This window comes from Musa acuminata, chromosome BXJ1-8 (assembly GCF_036884655.1).
Source record: "Musa acuminata AAA Group cultivar baxijiao chromosome BXJ1-8, Cavendish_Baxijiao_AAA, whole genome shotgun sequence".
Classification (NCBI taxonomy): domain Eukaryota; kingdom Viridiplantae; phylum Streptophyta; class Magnoliopsida; order Zingiberales; family Musaceae; genus Musa; species Musa acuminata.
In genome coordinates this window covers 11,344,203-11,357,864 of record NC_088334.1, presented here as the reverse complement: position 1 = coordinate 11,357,864, position 13,662 = coordinate 11,344,203, and the positions used below count along the sequence as shown (strand labels likewise).

At 36.5% G+C, this 13,662-nt stretch overlaps 1 protein-coding gene across 1 annotated transcript; it reads right to left on the bottom strand.

The window, feature by feature from the left end:
- Nucleotides 1-2,622: 2,622 nt before the first annotated feature.
- On the bottom strand, nucleotides 2,623-13,271 carry LOC103994460 (dolichyl-diphosphooligosaccharide--protein glycosyltransferase subunit 1A). Its single transcript, XM_009414799.3, has 10 exons — nucleotides 13,107-13,271; nucleotides 11,242-11,286; nucleotides 9,397-10,031; nucleotides 9,160-9,307; nucleotides 8,870-9,046; nucleotides 7,553-7,621; nucleotides 7,367-7,456; nucleotides 5,460-5,618; nucleotides 4,173-4,397; nucleotides 2,623-3,017 (listed from the first exon to the last, which is right to left on the bottom strand). Exons 1-10 carry the CDS (start codon nucleotides 13,203-13,205, stop codon nucleotides 2,826-2,828), a joined length of 1,839 nt encoding a protein of 612 aa, XP_009413074.1. The 5' UTR covers nucleotides 13,206-13,271; the 3' UTR covers nucleotides 2,623-2,825.
- Nucleotides 13,272-13,662: the final 391 nt, after the last annotated feature.

The window sequence follows — 13,662 nt, the reverse complement described above, 5'->3', positions numbered from 1 at the left end:
ATAGAGATTGATTATACTCTCCTTGCATTTTGGTTTATGTGGTACTTGAAAATTTTAGGTATCAGTCCTGTCATCTCGAGATCGATCGGCACCGTTATGAAAGATAAAGGAAAACGAAGGAGAATTTTACCGCAAACGGAAGTCAGCATCATTCGTAGCAGACGTAATTTGAATGAGAAAGCCCCCGGAGATGCTCATTCCGAAGCTCCTGCAAGATTTATATAGCCATTTGGTGACTGAACTTTGGAGACGAATAAGAACCAGGATGCATGTGCCATGCAAAACTCACCGCTACAAAAAAGAAAAGAAGAAAAATGAGTGAAGGACAAACGAGAGATCAAAAGCTACTCCGGATACTCGTACCTTCGGAAGCAACGGAACATGAGACACAGCTCGCCTCTTCTTCTGCTTGGGTCCAAAACCTGGAGATCCAAGAGACACAAAGCTCCAAAGAGAGTAAAGGAGGGCCATCTGCTTTCCTTCTCGGAGATGATTCGAGGGCGATGCGATCACATGCTCTCTGGTGCGGGGAGAGCAGTAGATGCCAAAGGAAAAGTGGGTGTTTCCGACGCACTTGCGCGTTGCCACATACGGGATGAAGCGAGGGCGGTAGAGTGAGCAGGACGGTGTTCATCATGTTCTCCGCGAATCTCTTTTCCGTGACTCCTTTTTTTTGTTCTTTCGTTGTTGGTGAATGATACTCTCAGAGAAGCTCCAACTATTAAGACCATCTCCCTCTCTCTTTCTTCTCCCGTGGCAAGCAGGCCTTCGCTTTCACTAACACTGTCATCATTTCTCCTGCCCTGTCCTACCGGGCATCCTTTTTCTGCATGCGCCTCCACCTCAACATGAGATTGGCAGACAATATAAGAGGATTGGATTCAGAATTATATCTTCATTGGACCAGGCTTACACCACCATCTTTTTCGTATACTGTACCTACACAGGTAGTTGATCCAACTGGAACAGGGTTTTCGCACCACTCTTGATAGGATTTTTTTGTCTGTCCCAGGAACTGCTACACTGCTTTATATTACCGAAAGACACTGCGACCAGCATCAGAGGAGAAATTATGCAGCGATAGTGTCACAGCTGCAACCGAAACTTCTTCTTGTGATGACATCTAGTCCCGCACTACTGCACTTTACTCGACGAGAGGTAAATAAATGGCAAAGGATGATTCGGTCAGAGAAGCAAGAGGTGGCAATGGAGCGCTGAGTTCCTCCTGAATCTGAGTGCCACATCTTCTCTTCTTTCTTGGAACATTGGTTACAGAACACCCAAGTGTTTCTTACCTCCGTAGTAGACGAGTAGGATCAACGGTGACTTTCAACATGCAAATGATACCTCACCAACTCCACTGTGCATCAGTTTGCAATCCTGTCCTTTCGTTTGCCATCTTTTTCACAACAAATCATTTCAGTCAGGAGAAGTTTCTCAGTGGCATATCAGCCTGTTCTGAATTGATCACTTCAAAATTGCTCCTCTTTTTGTCACACAGCTTTATGAGCACTCAAAATCTGAAGCTCGTTGTGAGGCTGAGTGCCACTCGAGTGAACAATGATGGCTAAATTGAGCTGATAAATTGGGTCCCTTTCCACTATGATCATACAGTGCACGTTTCTTTTGATGATTGTTTCTTCTAGACAACCAATCAAGGCTTAAATTGGAATACTTACGTTTGGATTGGATTGGATATAAACAAGATAATATTAAAACCTGATAAGAAGATTTTCCACCACCAAAAATGCATGAAAAGAGGCTAATCAGTACCTGAAGCCAATGGAGAACTTCACAACCTCACTCTCCATTTCTAAAGGGAAAAGGCGGATGCCCCTCACCTGCAAGGTTGTCATGTGAAGAAGACCACCATGTTCATCAAAGTATCTTTTTTTCTGCGAGGAGTCAACAGGAGATGGTGGATAGATATTTTGAGGTACCCATCCATCCACCCAGGGATTCCCATGCCTGTCAAAACATCAGAGGATCACCAATCTTTCACATGATGGTGGTCTCTGTGAGCCACATTACTGACCCTCTTGGATGGGCCAGAATGCCATGACATGGGTGCTTAATCTATCGGAAAGAGATGTGACAGAGGATTCCAAGGGTCAACCTGATAAGCTCCACCGCCATCAATTGGCTGAACCAGAGGAGTCAAAAGGGGTGAAATAAACCCTGACAAAAAACCGGGAGGAATTTACATGCATGGGAAGGAGTGCAGTAAACGAGGCATTCCGGTGCCCCTCATAAGAAAACTTAAAATGGGAAATAATGTCAAAAACCACTTCAGGATGAATTTATATGAATGGAGAGGTTAGCTGCAAAAGATATTATTGAGATACATGATCACAAAAAATAAGCTAATCTGATAAGCATGCTCCTGATCAGTGATACCTGCTCGAGTTTCAATCAGTGCATATGTGTCCGGATAATCGCTCAAGCTAATTTCCATAAAAGCATTAATTCCACATTAGTTTCAGTCACAAAACTAAAGGGACAAACAGGGTTACTTGACTGACCTGCTTCGTTGGAAGTAATCTTTCTTTCCTGCACCAGCACCCTGAGGTTAATGCACAGTAGAATAAATCACTTAAAGAGGGGTTAGAGCCAGATTACCCGCAGCCATAACATCTACACACATGACATTCATGTTCAAGAAAAAGGTGCTGTCTTGTCCCTGGATGTCCTAATATGACCTCAGATGATGTGGTTCGGTAAACTTAAATACCAACATGATAGAATAACATTTTTGGGCTCATGCAAGATTTGACATCAAAATCTTAAAGAAAAATCTCATAGTTATGATGAGATGATAGTTTGTTCTAGATCTCATCGAGGAACTCCAAAAGATCGTCAACCTCTTGCCTCAGGGCCGCTAATTTCTGCTGCTGTGATGCAACGCGGTTCTCTATTTCTCGCCCACCAAGTTTCTTCTCAAAACAATCAACCACCGTGGAATGTCTCAGAAACATCTTCTCTTGCATATCTTTCTCCTTTGCAACCAGCTCCTCTACCTAAATACAAAAACATATTGTCATTTTGAACAACAATGAGAAAAAAAATCCAAGAAGAATGAAAACATGGATTACAGCCAATGAAAGAATGTAAAATTCATCAGTAATGCTATACTCAAATTATCCATGCATACCTTTTCACACAAAACTCCAAGGCACTTTAGGATGAACACAGACCAATAAGACCACCAGCATATTTACAGGCTTCAAAAGTTTGTGGAAGCGACCAATACTAATATTTTTATGATGGCAACAATAGGAAGGTCCACCACTGCTAATGACTTCAAAGAGACCTTAAACTAGCACCAAGCTAGTATGCCCCATGTGTTCCTACCTAAGGAATCCTATCTCTGGATTCAGACATTATGAACCTCAGCCAAAAACCAGGTCTAGACATGGTTCAAATGACAGAGGTGACAACCAACAGGGGAATCAGATCCAAGTATATATTCAGTTTGCAGAACTCTTTTCACCGAGTATTTTTTTCTTCTATTTTTATTAAAGAATTCTTTGTAACTATATCCCACTTCTGACCATGGATTGCACATGCCATCTGTCCTGGTCATGCAATGCCAGTAGGTCAAAATGGAGAATGGCATCATACTAATTCCATCGGGTGGCATGATTAATAACCAGAAGACCTCCATTCAACAATAAAACCTTGATATTATTAACTCTGACAGCTCTGATAGCTCAGACAAGTAAACAGGTTTAGTCAGATTTGACTGAAACATATCCAGTTCCTCAAAATTAATTGTCCGGAATCCAGATGCCAGTTTGGCACGCGAGTTATTTTCAAACCAGGATTAACATGAACTAGGATTTGGTTATACAGAATTAGGTTACAATAAGTCCTGATGCTGTTAACTTTCCTAAGATACCATATGAGATTAATCTTCATACAAAGAGTATAAACACCACAAACCTAGCAGTGATTAGCATAGGCTTGATTGTAGAGTAGCTAACTTTATAATTGTGCTGGCCACCTAATTTTGTCTAATACATTTCATAGGAATAGTTGGGACTTAGGCTTTGTTGTTGTTATATATTTCATGGGAAGGTTTACTTCATTTATTCATTAAAGTAAAAAAAATTTACAGCATGCTAATAAACAATCAAGGAACATAAGCATGGCTATATAAAAAAAAGGTTAACCTTTGGCCATATATGGGAAGCCTGAGGAGAATGGTGAAGAAACGTCACCAATGGCTTCAACTCCTTGACCAATTCTTTGAGTTGTGCATCAGCTGTCTTACGAGCTATTTTACATGATTGGACATCTCCTGTCCTCGAGAGATCTCGTAGGGAAGCATCCAGCTTGTCATGGACTGCTAAACATTGATTGATGATATTCTGGATCTGCTGAACTGTTGCTTGCACCTATGATCAGATCAACAAGGTTCAATTTTAAACTTCAAACTTCCGCAACATGATAGAAAATATCATTAGTCTTTCAATTGGGTAGAAAGAGCACATAAAATATATGTACACCTATATAATTGTCAAAGTAAATAATACAAGACAATTTGACAAAAAACATAAAAAGCATTCAAAGGTAGCAAGTAAAAGTTATCCTTGTTTGGTGTGTACATGATAGACCCAAAAGTCGTCTGAAAATAAAAGTAGACAAAAAACTGTTTGGTAGTATCACAGAAGTTCAGTATGAAAGAACACAAGAAAGTATGGAAAGCATGTATCTGTCATTATTGACCCCTAAAAACATTCAATGAAGCATATACAATCCATTTAACTCCATATACATCATATCTCAGTTCATCAATCTTAATGTAAATAAGCAAAAAACAAAATAGTTGTAGACACCTTTTCGTATATAATACTAATCCTTTCCTCAGTCAATGTGTAGGGCTTAGCTCAAACTAGATTAATTATCTTAATAGCCTACTAAATCCAAACATCGCCAACAAGTTAATAGCAAGATGCAAATGCCCAACATCTCAACCACAAGTTCACTTATATTAAAACAAACAAAACCTTCAATCTTCGACTGACATGGCTGCTATTTCCTTCGAGAAGTGCCATTACTCCTTCCTGAGCCCACATTTTTCAAAATATCAACAACCAATTTCACTTTTGGACACACCATTTAAATGATTGCCTCAAGTTGATGAATCAATGGCTGGATGCTCTCTTCATATAAAACCTTAATTAGTTAAGCCACAAAAGAATATAAATCCTCCTACCAAAATTTGATAAATGAGAATATTTTTCTGAAAACCAATTAGCAACTTAAGATAGGAGACCTTGTACTATTTCAAGAAAGTAAAGTGTTTGTAATTAGTAGATCGTTCATCCATTACAACAAATTGATAGTATGCATAAAACCTAATAGTAGAAGCTATGCCTTCTGGTTTAAACCAAAAAAGAAGATTCTATCAATTTAGCTTCTCTAGTTGGAAGATACAGAAAACAAAATTTTCGTACCTCCTCTAATTGAATTTTTGCAAGATACGAAGCAGAAGACTTCGAGATTGACATATCGGTGTGCATGTAAACAATGCAAGCAACAAAAAGGAGGAAGAAGCCAGAAATCAGCATCATTGGCTCCCCAAGCAACGAGAGGTTGTTGAAATGGTAGTACACCTAAAAACACTTGAAATCAGTAAATCCAATCTTTTGTTCATTTAATGAAAAAAATACAAGTAACAAGATGAGAACAAAATGAAAATTCATGTATTAAACATCACTTTAAAATAGCCTGCATAATTCTTGTATCAACAATGTTTCAAATAGAAATAAGAATCAAGAACTAAATGTACTGCCATGATATCTGCCTTGCTACAGACAGGTAAATCTTTTATTACATGTAAGAGGCTACTTGCAAGAATTCCAATGAGCTCAATCTCCGAAAGGATAAGGCACATTGTTCCTTTAATCTAATATTAATTAGACTTAGACAATCATAACAAGATGAAATTTCTTAAAACCAAAGCTAAATTCTAACTACAAGACTAACTTCTGCCATCAAAGGAGATTATATCTGACTTGTAATTGCTTTACGAAAAATATAGAATTGTATTTCTGAAAAGCAAAGAATCAACAACAAAAGTGTAAAAGAAAGATCCTAATATACTAAGTAGATATGAATGGTCATGTTAGCTATTCAGTTATATAATAATCAGAAGTACACTGGATCTTTTTCATTTAAAGCAAAAAACAACATTGCACATCTCAAATGTTGAATAATAAAATGTTCTTTGCCATCTCAAGGTACAAAAAGCTACTTTTTCTTCTAATAGTATCAACAAATCATAAGACTGCTCTGATCTCATATTTGGTTCAACAATATCTTGCTCTTAGCAAATACACCAATTGTGACTGAGATATAGTAAAAATAATTATCAATGGTATATTGTAGTTAACACAAAGAAAAAACATATGAGTTTACATGTGGCTCTGTCCTTTTTAGGCTTAAATATCAATGCACATGCCATTTCTATGCTGAATATAACAATAGGTGGGTTGAAAAAAGAGAATCAACAGAACTAACCTCCAGTGGTTCATAGGACTGCTCAGAGCTTATATTTGGTTCCACAATATCTTGCTCATTAGCAAATACACAAATTTTGACTGAGATATAGTAAAAATAATTATCATTTGTAGACTGTAGTTAATACAAAGAATTTTAATTTCAAATGACTGAGAAGAAATGGGGCGATGTCGCTCTTTATTTATTTATTTATTTATTTATTTATTTATTATTATTAGCATATCACTCGGTATGCTCATACCGTACTGTACCGAGCTAAATTCAAAATGCTGGTACGGTATGAAATTACGAACGCATGTTAATACATGGAAAAACTTGAGTTCACATATGTCTCTCTGTCCATTTAGCGCTTAAATCTCAATGCACATGCCATTCGTATGTTAAATATAGGTAGGTTGAGAAAAGTAGCAACAGAAGTAACCACAAGTAGTTCAAGTGCCAAATTTTGAGGCATGGGTAAGCAATATGAAATCAACTCAAAAACAGTTGAAAAACTGTACTTTTCCATAATAAAATGCAGAAAGTGTTTGGAGATTTTTGCTTCTAGTGAGATCTACATATTAAACATGATGATCTAAAATAAACTTTATCAGAAAAAGTGTGTTTTCATTAAAAAAGTAAGAAGTACTCTTCAAACGAACCATATTTTGATTTACAAAGGGGTTCTTTTTGGTTTATCAAATCGACAAACTAAATGCCCCTACAGAGACAACTCAATCAAGTGATGATCATGGAGAATTGTTGTCAACTGTTAGCACCATAAAGCAATGGAAATTTCTAGAATGTCACATAACAAAAGAAGCTATAACTATATCAACTTCTAACAAATTTAAAGGCATACCTGAAAATAGAGATTATGCTCCGGAACAACATTACTCTTTTCTAGGACTAATACAGGCCTTCCAACAATATCTAGATGGGAATATTTTATCTGAAAAAGTGAAATCATTTTCAGTATCATATCCATAAGCTGGCTGATGTCAATAGCATCTAAAAAGTTTTTAAATGCTCAAATATTAAGAGTTACCTCTTCCCCTTGTTTCGTAGGAAAAGGAACAGAAGCAGAAATTCCATTTGAACCTTCAGGGAGAACAACCTGCAGTGAGCATTTTCATTTTTCATCAGAGAACAAGAGATGATTTGAGATCACAAAAGAATACTTAAAAATCCTCATAGCCAAAATATTACATAACTCATCAAGATCTCAGTGATACAATTCAGCTAAAACAGTGCTTTAATCATAACAACAATGTTATATATTCAAAAAAAATGTTGGTTTACTAAGGTCAATTTTGAAAGGCTTCATACTGAGAAGGCAAGAGAAGGGGTACCATGTACGAATCAGAATTTGAACCTTGTTCAACTGCTTGGACAAGGCATCTGACAGAAGGAAAGAAGTTTACTAACAGTATCCTGCCTAAAAGGTTTAGCTCTGTTCTTGAGTATCTAAACCATTTAGTATCTTTTTTATTATGTTAAGAGGGCTACCTAAATAACCACTCTGGATATGTTACTTGGATTCCTTTAAAGAATATTAGCTGAGCCCTCAAATATCTACCAAATTATCCACAAGCATAGAAATTATATGCCGACTCAATCCTAAAGTTAATCCAGACTCTCGAATCAAACATGGACCTAAACTTGATTCAATCAGCATCCAAACTAAAATTGTCTAACATTTTTTTCTGTCAATTAATCCCATCCCTGAAATCATCAACTTAATGAGCAGAAATATCAGCTTTATGACAAATGAATGATGTATTCTCATAAACAAAAGTCTGATTAGTTGATTGCAACCTTCAAAGAACTTTGATCTTTTTTTGCCAAAATGAACCATAAGAATTTTGAAATGATTATTAATTAAACAATGAGTTTTTGCGAAGATATAAAAGAATTTATATCCAATTATCTATAAACAACATATTCATTGATCGACCTCCTTTGATGTCATATCGTATTCAATTTTCTCACCCCATGTGCATGCCCATGCTTAATTAACATTTCATACAAACTATTTTGCTAAAATCAAGATATAAACACTGAATCTTATACATAAAGAGAACTTTGGGATTCATTTGTGTAAAAAAAGAAGATTGAATACACGATGCAAAACATCTTCCCCTTCTATCGTACTGATACTTGTGACAGAGAAATTATACAGCATAAATGCCAAACAAACCTTTTAAAGTAAATGATTTAAAAACATAAAGTTAATCATCTAGTAATTTAGTTACCAAGTGACAGTGACTGTTCTAAAGAGAGAAGCCTTCTGTCAATACAAATTGAAGTAAATAAATAGTGTACAGGTTACATGAAAATATCAAATGGAACAATGTTAACTTGCCTTCACAATAAGATTGTCAACAATGACCTCATCCATGGGACTACCAAATGTGATATTAAGCATCCGCTTTCCATCCACCTTGAATAGAAAATCTTGTAATGGTAAACCATAGCCAATTGTAAAAGATGTCTTCCACCCACCAAATATTGGGAATCTAGGTTCTATTTCAAGTTGTGTCTGCAGAGAAAAAACATCTAATGTGAACTTCAGACTGACACTACCAGTTAAATTCAAAGCTATACAGTGACCTGCAAATGATAATTCTGTTGAACCAACAATATAGCAAGTACCTTTCTGGAATCACCCCAGAAATGTGATGTTGAAATATTTCCAATTTCATCTCTATAGTATATAGAGTGAGCCCTTGGTGGCAATCTAAAAATTAGATGACTAAATGATGAAGCCCCCCTAACGGATGATCTGGCTTGATAATCAAGCCTGCAAACAACGAAAATGAGTAAGAAACAGATTCCAAGAAAAGCTCCCAAAAATAGAAAGCATAACAAATAAATGAACGAAAAAATAACCTAGAGAAACCGCCTTTTGTCTTGGCACCTCCATGAACAAGGTTGTAGTGCTCTGTAATTTGAACATTACCCCAGTGAGAAATCTCAATCTCACGCACTAGTTCATGTGCCACTGCAAAAGGATAGTTATTTTCAAAATGAACAATTACAGGTGAGTAGGAGAAGGCCGGAAGGTTTTCGAACGGGCCATACGTAATTTCTGAGTCAACAAGCTTTGCATTTGGAAATTTTGTATAAGACTCGACTCTTCCACCAGGCAATCTTATACCAAGAGTCTGGACCTTTACTGTGTAAGGAGACAAATAGTAAGCACTATCCTGATATACAACAAGCTGTCCATCAGCTTGAGTAATCTCCTCGGGAAATGGTTGTAGAGAATGAGCAAATACGGCCAAAACATCCAAACTCACAGTTCCTCCCTTCTCCAAACCTTTAGGTAAAGATACGGAGTAAAAGGTCAATTCTGGGGGCATCCCCTCTGGCTCAACAACTGCAGTAGGAAGGCTAACACTAGAAGCTTTCACTTTTCCTCTCCCTTCATTATATAACGTTTTTATTGCTGCCAAGTTCTTTGCTTGCATGTTTGGAAAAGCCAGCAAAACTTCAGATACAACTTTACTGCCAACATTCTCTACCTAGACAATGGGGAAAAAATAAGTTTACATGACCAAATTGATATTATTAAGTAAACCTCTGAACTAAGCAGAAAAAGCAAGTCTATTTCTACCACCAGCACTAAAAAGATCAATTCAGAATATGAAGTAATGATTGACTAGTTGAAATACATAAAATATTTTTGACCAGTCAAATGTTTGGAAATGGTTCTCAGAATCTGAGACAATAACTTATCTCAAATGGGAAACTTGAGTCATAGTAAAATGATATGGCTCAACTAGACATATCTTGTTGGTATAGTGAAGATGCTTTTGCACTTGCAATAAATGTATTAAAATAAATGAGACCACTGACAAAATGATATGGCTCAACTAGATAACTATCTTGTTGGTACAGTGAAGATGCTTTTGCACTTGCAGTAAATGTATTAAAATAAATGAGACCACTGACAGGCCCTCAATCCTCCTTCAAAACCATAATGGAGGAGAAACACCGGAGACTAAAGGAGATGCCCTCAGGTGGAAGTGACATGACACCATTTTTTAAATTTATTTCTTTCTCTCTCTCTCTCTCTCTCTCTCTCTCTCTCTCTCTCTCCCCTTTTGCCTATGATTGTGTTATTTAGCATGCTTGTGTAATGTAATGCTCATTTTATAACTACAGTCATCCAAATATATGCCACGTAGACCTCTAAAAGCTGATACCTTGTGCAGCCATTGTAGAAGTAAAAAACATTCAACCTGTTGTCGGACTAGAAAAGGCCTCAAACTATGTCGCCTTGTTTCTCAGTTCACTTTGATTTCACAGGTTATTAAGAACAATATTTTGTATGATTAAAGGGGATACCATCTCTTTAGTTGATTTTTCTTTATCAGAATACTTTGAATGAATATGCAAACAGAAAAATCATAATTACTAAAATACTTAAAGATAAGCTTAAGTAAGATATTTTTTATGAAAGACAAGTATTAATTAGCTCATGTCATGGCAATGAAGCTCAATTTCAGTTATATTTTCTCTCAACATACATATCCATGCATAACACAAACTAACAAAAAGATAAAAAAAAATTAATAGTCACTAACCACATATCTCATGTACAGAAGAAAAAAATACATGAAATGATCTATGATCACAGAGCTCAGAAAGCAGAAAAAAAATGTGTAAAAAAAGTAATGAGTAACCCATTAGTGCCCTAAAGATTATGAAAAATATAATAGAGCAGATTACCTTCATTGAGAATAGGGCCCGTACAATGTGAGAAGACAAATCAACCTGTTAGCAATATATGCATCATGGTTAGTGAACCACGATAACCATAGCAAACAACATATCAACATCAAGATCAGTGAATATCAAAATTCCAAAGCATGTTTTCAACAAGGTAGCATCAATCTATACAGGTTGATGGATATAAAATACATAGTAGCTCACTAAATCACACAGTCAAATCTCTAAAACAATATGATCATGAAAACTACAAATCTTTTTAGTTCAAAAGATCCTAGCCTTCAGTAAAGTGTCATATATTTCATCACCTTCCTTACACCTCTTGCTTGAATTTTCACTTTGTGGTTCATATGACTACAACATCAAGAATGAAATTGCAGTCCAGTAGCATTTAGTCCACCCATGATTAACTAATTAGGATATACCCAATAAAAAAAATCAGCTGCCATATCTAGTATCAGGTTGTTTACAATGTATGTTGCATTGTTTCACACTTTCACATTCAATCAACAATCATAGGCATTCTGATCCATTTGTGTTACTGCATATGACATCACACGTAGAATATATCAATTTGGGACCTGGCAACTTGTGTTGTGCACAGAAGATAACTTAGAATGCAGCAGAATTAAGGGTGTCTTTTTAACTTAAAATGTAATAATATATATATAATCAATGACACTTCAAATTGCTAGTGATATTGCCCTTGCAAAACATAATTGCAAAAGAGTAACTAGTTGACCAGAAATAAATTAAAATCAATCAATCTTACCAAGTGGCCTCGAATGACTGTTCCCAGATCTTGATATTTTCGCTCAATCAGATCCCAATTGATCATCTTTCATTTCGAAAGACTTGGCCCAGATGGTATGACTCAGCTCACATGGACAGGTCTTAATCCCCAATACTAAGACTACTCCTAGTTTGTAAGTACTATAATCAATCCTAAACCTGTGAATCCCAGCAAGCTCAGCTTGGTTTTTGTGTCCATAAAATCACTTGCAAAATTCTAGGGGGAAAAAAATCCTAAAGATGAGAACATAGTGATATAGTTCTGGTACCCCAAGAATTTTTGTGACCTCCAATCAAGTAAATATTTTGTTAATTACTGAGCATTATATTCACCTAAAACTGGGTTGTCATCATAGCTGGCTGCTGCATATATCATGATTCTGGCAGAGTTAAGTTCTTGTACTCAAACTAGTGGCTCAAAGCTTTTAGACTTCGGCAAATAGGCTATTACAGAAAATGATTAAACAGTTTATTATTTAGAAATAACTATCATCAGCATGATTTCCAGTTCTCTGACTACTGCATTAGAGCATCAGTTAACCACCATTGCAACAAACCGTTTTGGAGGAGGAATCCTTAAGTCAAAAATGGAGGATCATTCTGATTTCATCCACATCTACCAACAAGAGCAAGCAAACTTAGAGGCTCGGAGTGTTGACACTACAGCTCGAGTGCAAAAATAAACTACATATCCAACACCTGAATAACACAAACTTGGTGCGACAAAAACATAAGGGCTTCACAGGAGAATAGTTGCAGTATTAAAAAACCAGAAAATCTTTCATATATCAATGACAGGACCCACTGCATAAATTCCACAATGCACGCGGAGACTCCACTTGTGGTGCATATTGAAGGATCTTTACACGATCTATGTTCCTAAAGCCCCAATACTTCCTACGAGCTATTCCATCATTTTCTGACGAGGATCCAATTTCATGTAGCAGATCGAAACCCAAATACCAGATTTACCACATCGGACAAACCGATCGCACTCATACTACCCAAAAAAAAAGGGAGGACTTAGGATCACCCAAAACCCTAAAAACAGAGAGGACAGTAGATCTACACACCCGTCGATCGATTCTCGAGATCACGAGCTCGGAGTGCGTGGTGGACGACAGCACCGAGATCCAGAGAAGGAAGAAGGCGAAGCGGGACACCATCGCCATGGTGCTCTCTGGATCGAACCAGGCAGGAAAGACTGGAACAAGACTTCGGCCACCGCAAACATATAACGGAAGGACGTGATCGAGGGTTTTGTAAGGTTGACCGTAACGGACCCTTTCATGGGCCGAATTGGGCCCATCATGCGGCTCAATTTACATCTCGGTCTCTTTCTTAGTGTGATTGTATGTAAAACAAAAAATATATATAACAACATTTTATTTTTGACCTTGATTGACTTCTGTTATTGGTGTTGAGTAAATGGAAATTAAAATACTACTTTCTTGTTCTTGCATTCTATAGGAAAATAGTGAAATATTTTATCCTGATTGGATTAGCTCTAATTGAGGTTAAAAATGTCAACATGTAATGATGTTAATCTAGGAGATTTTTATTCATAAAATTTTTACTATTTACAATCTTATTTTTATTTTTTTAAATATTTTTAAAATATCTTTATAT

Coding starts and splice junctions, on each gene's coding strand:
- LOC103994460 (XM_009414799.3), bottom strand. CDS start 13,205: ATGGCGATGGTGTCCCGCTTCGCCTTCTTCCTTCTCTGGATCTCGGTG. Junction 10,032..11,241: donor GGGCCCTATTCTCAATGAAG/GTAATCTGCTCT, acceptor CCCATTGTCTAG/GTAGAGAATGTTGGCAGTAA. Junction 3,018..4,172: donor CTTCCCATATATGGCCAAAG/GTTAACCTTTTT, acceptor TTTTGTATTTAG/GTAGAGGAGCTGGTTGCAAA.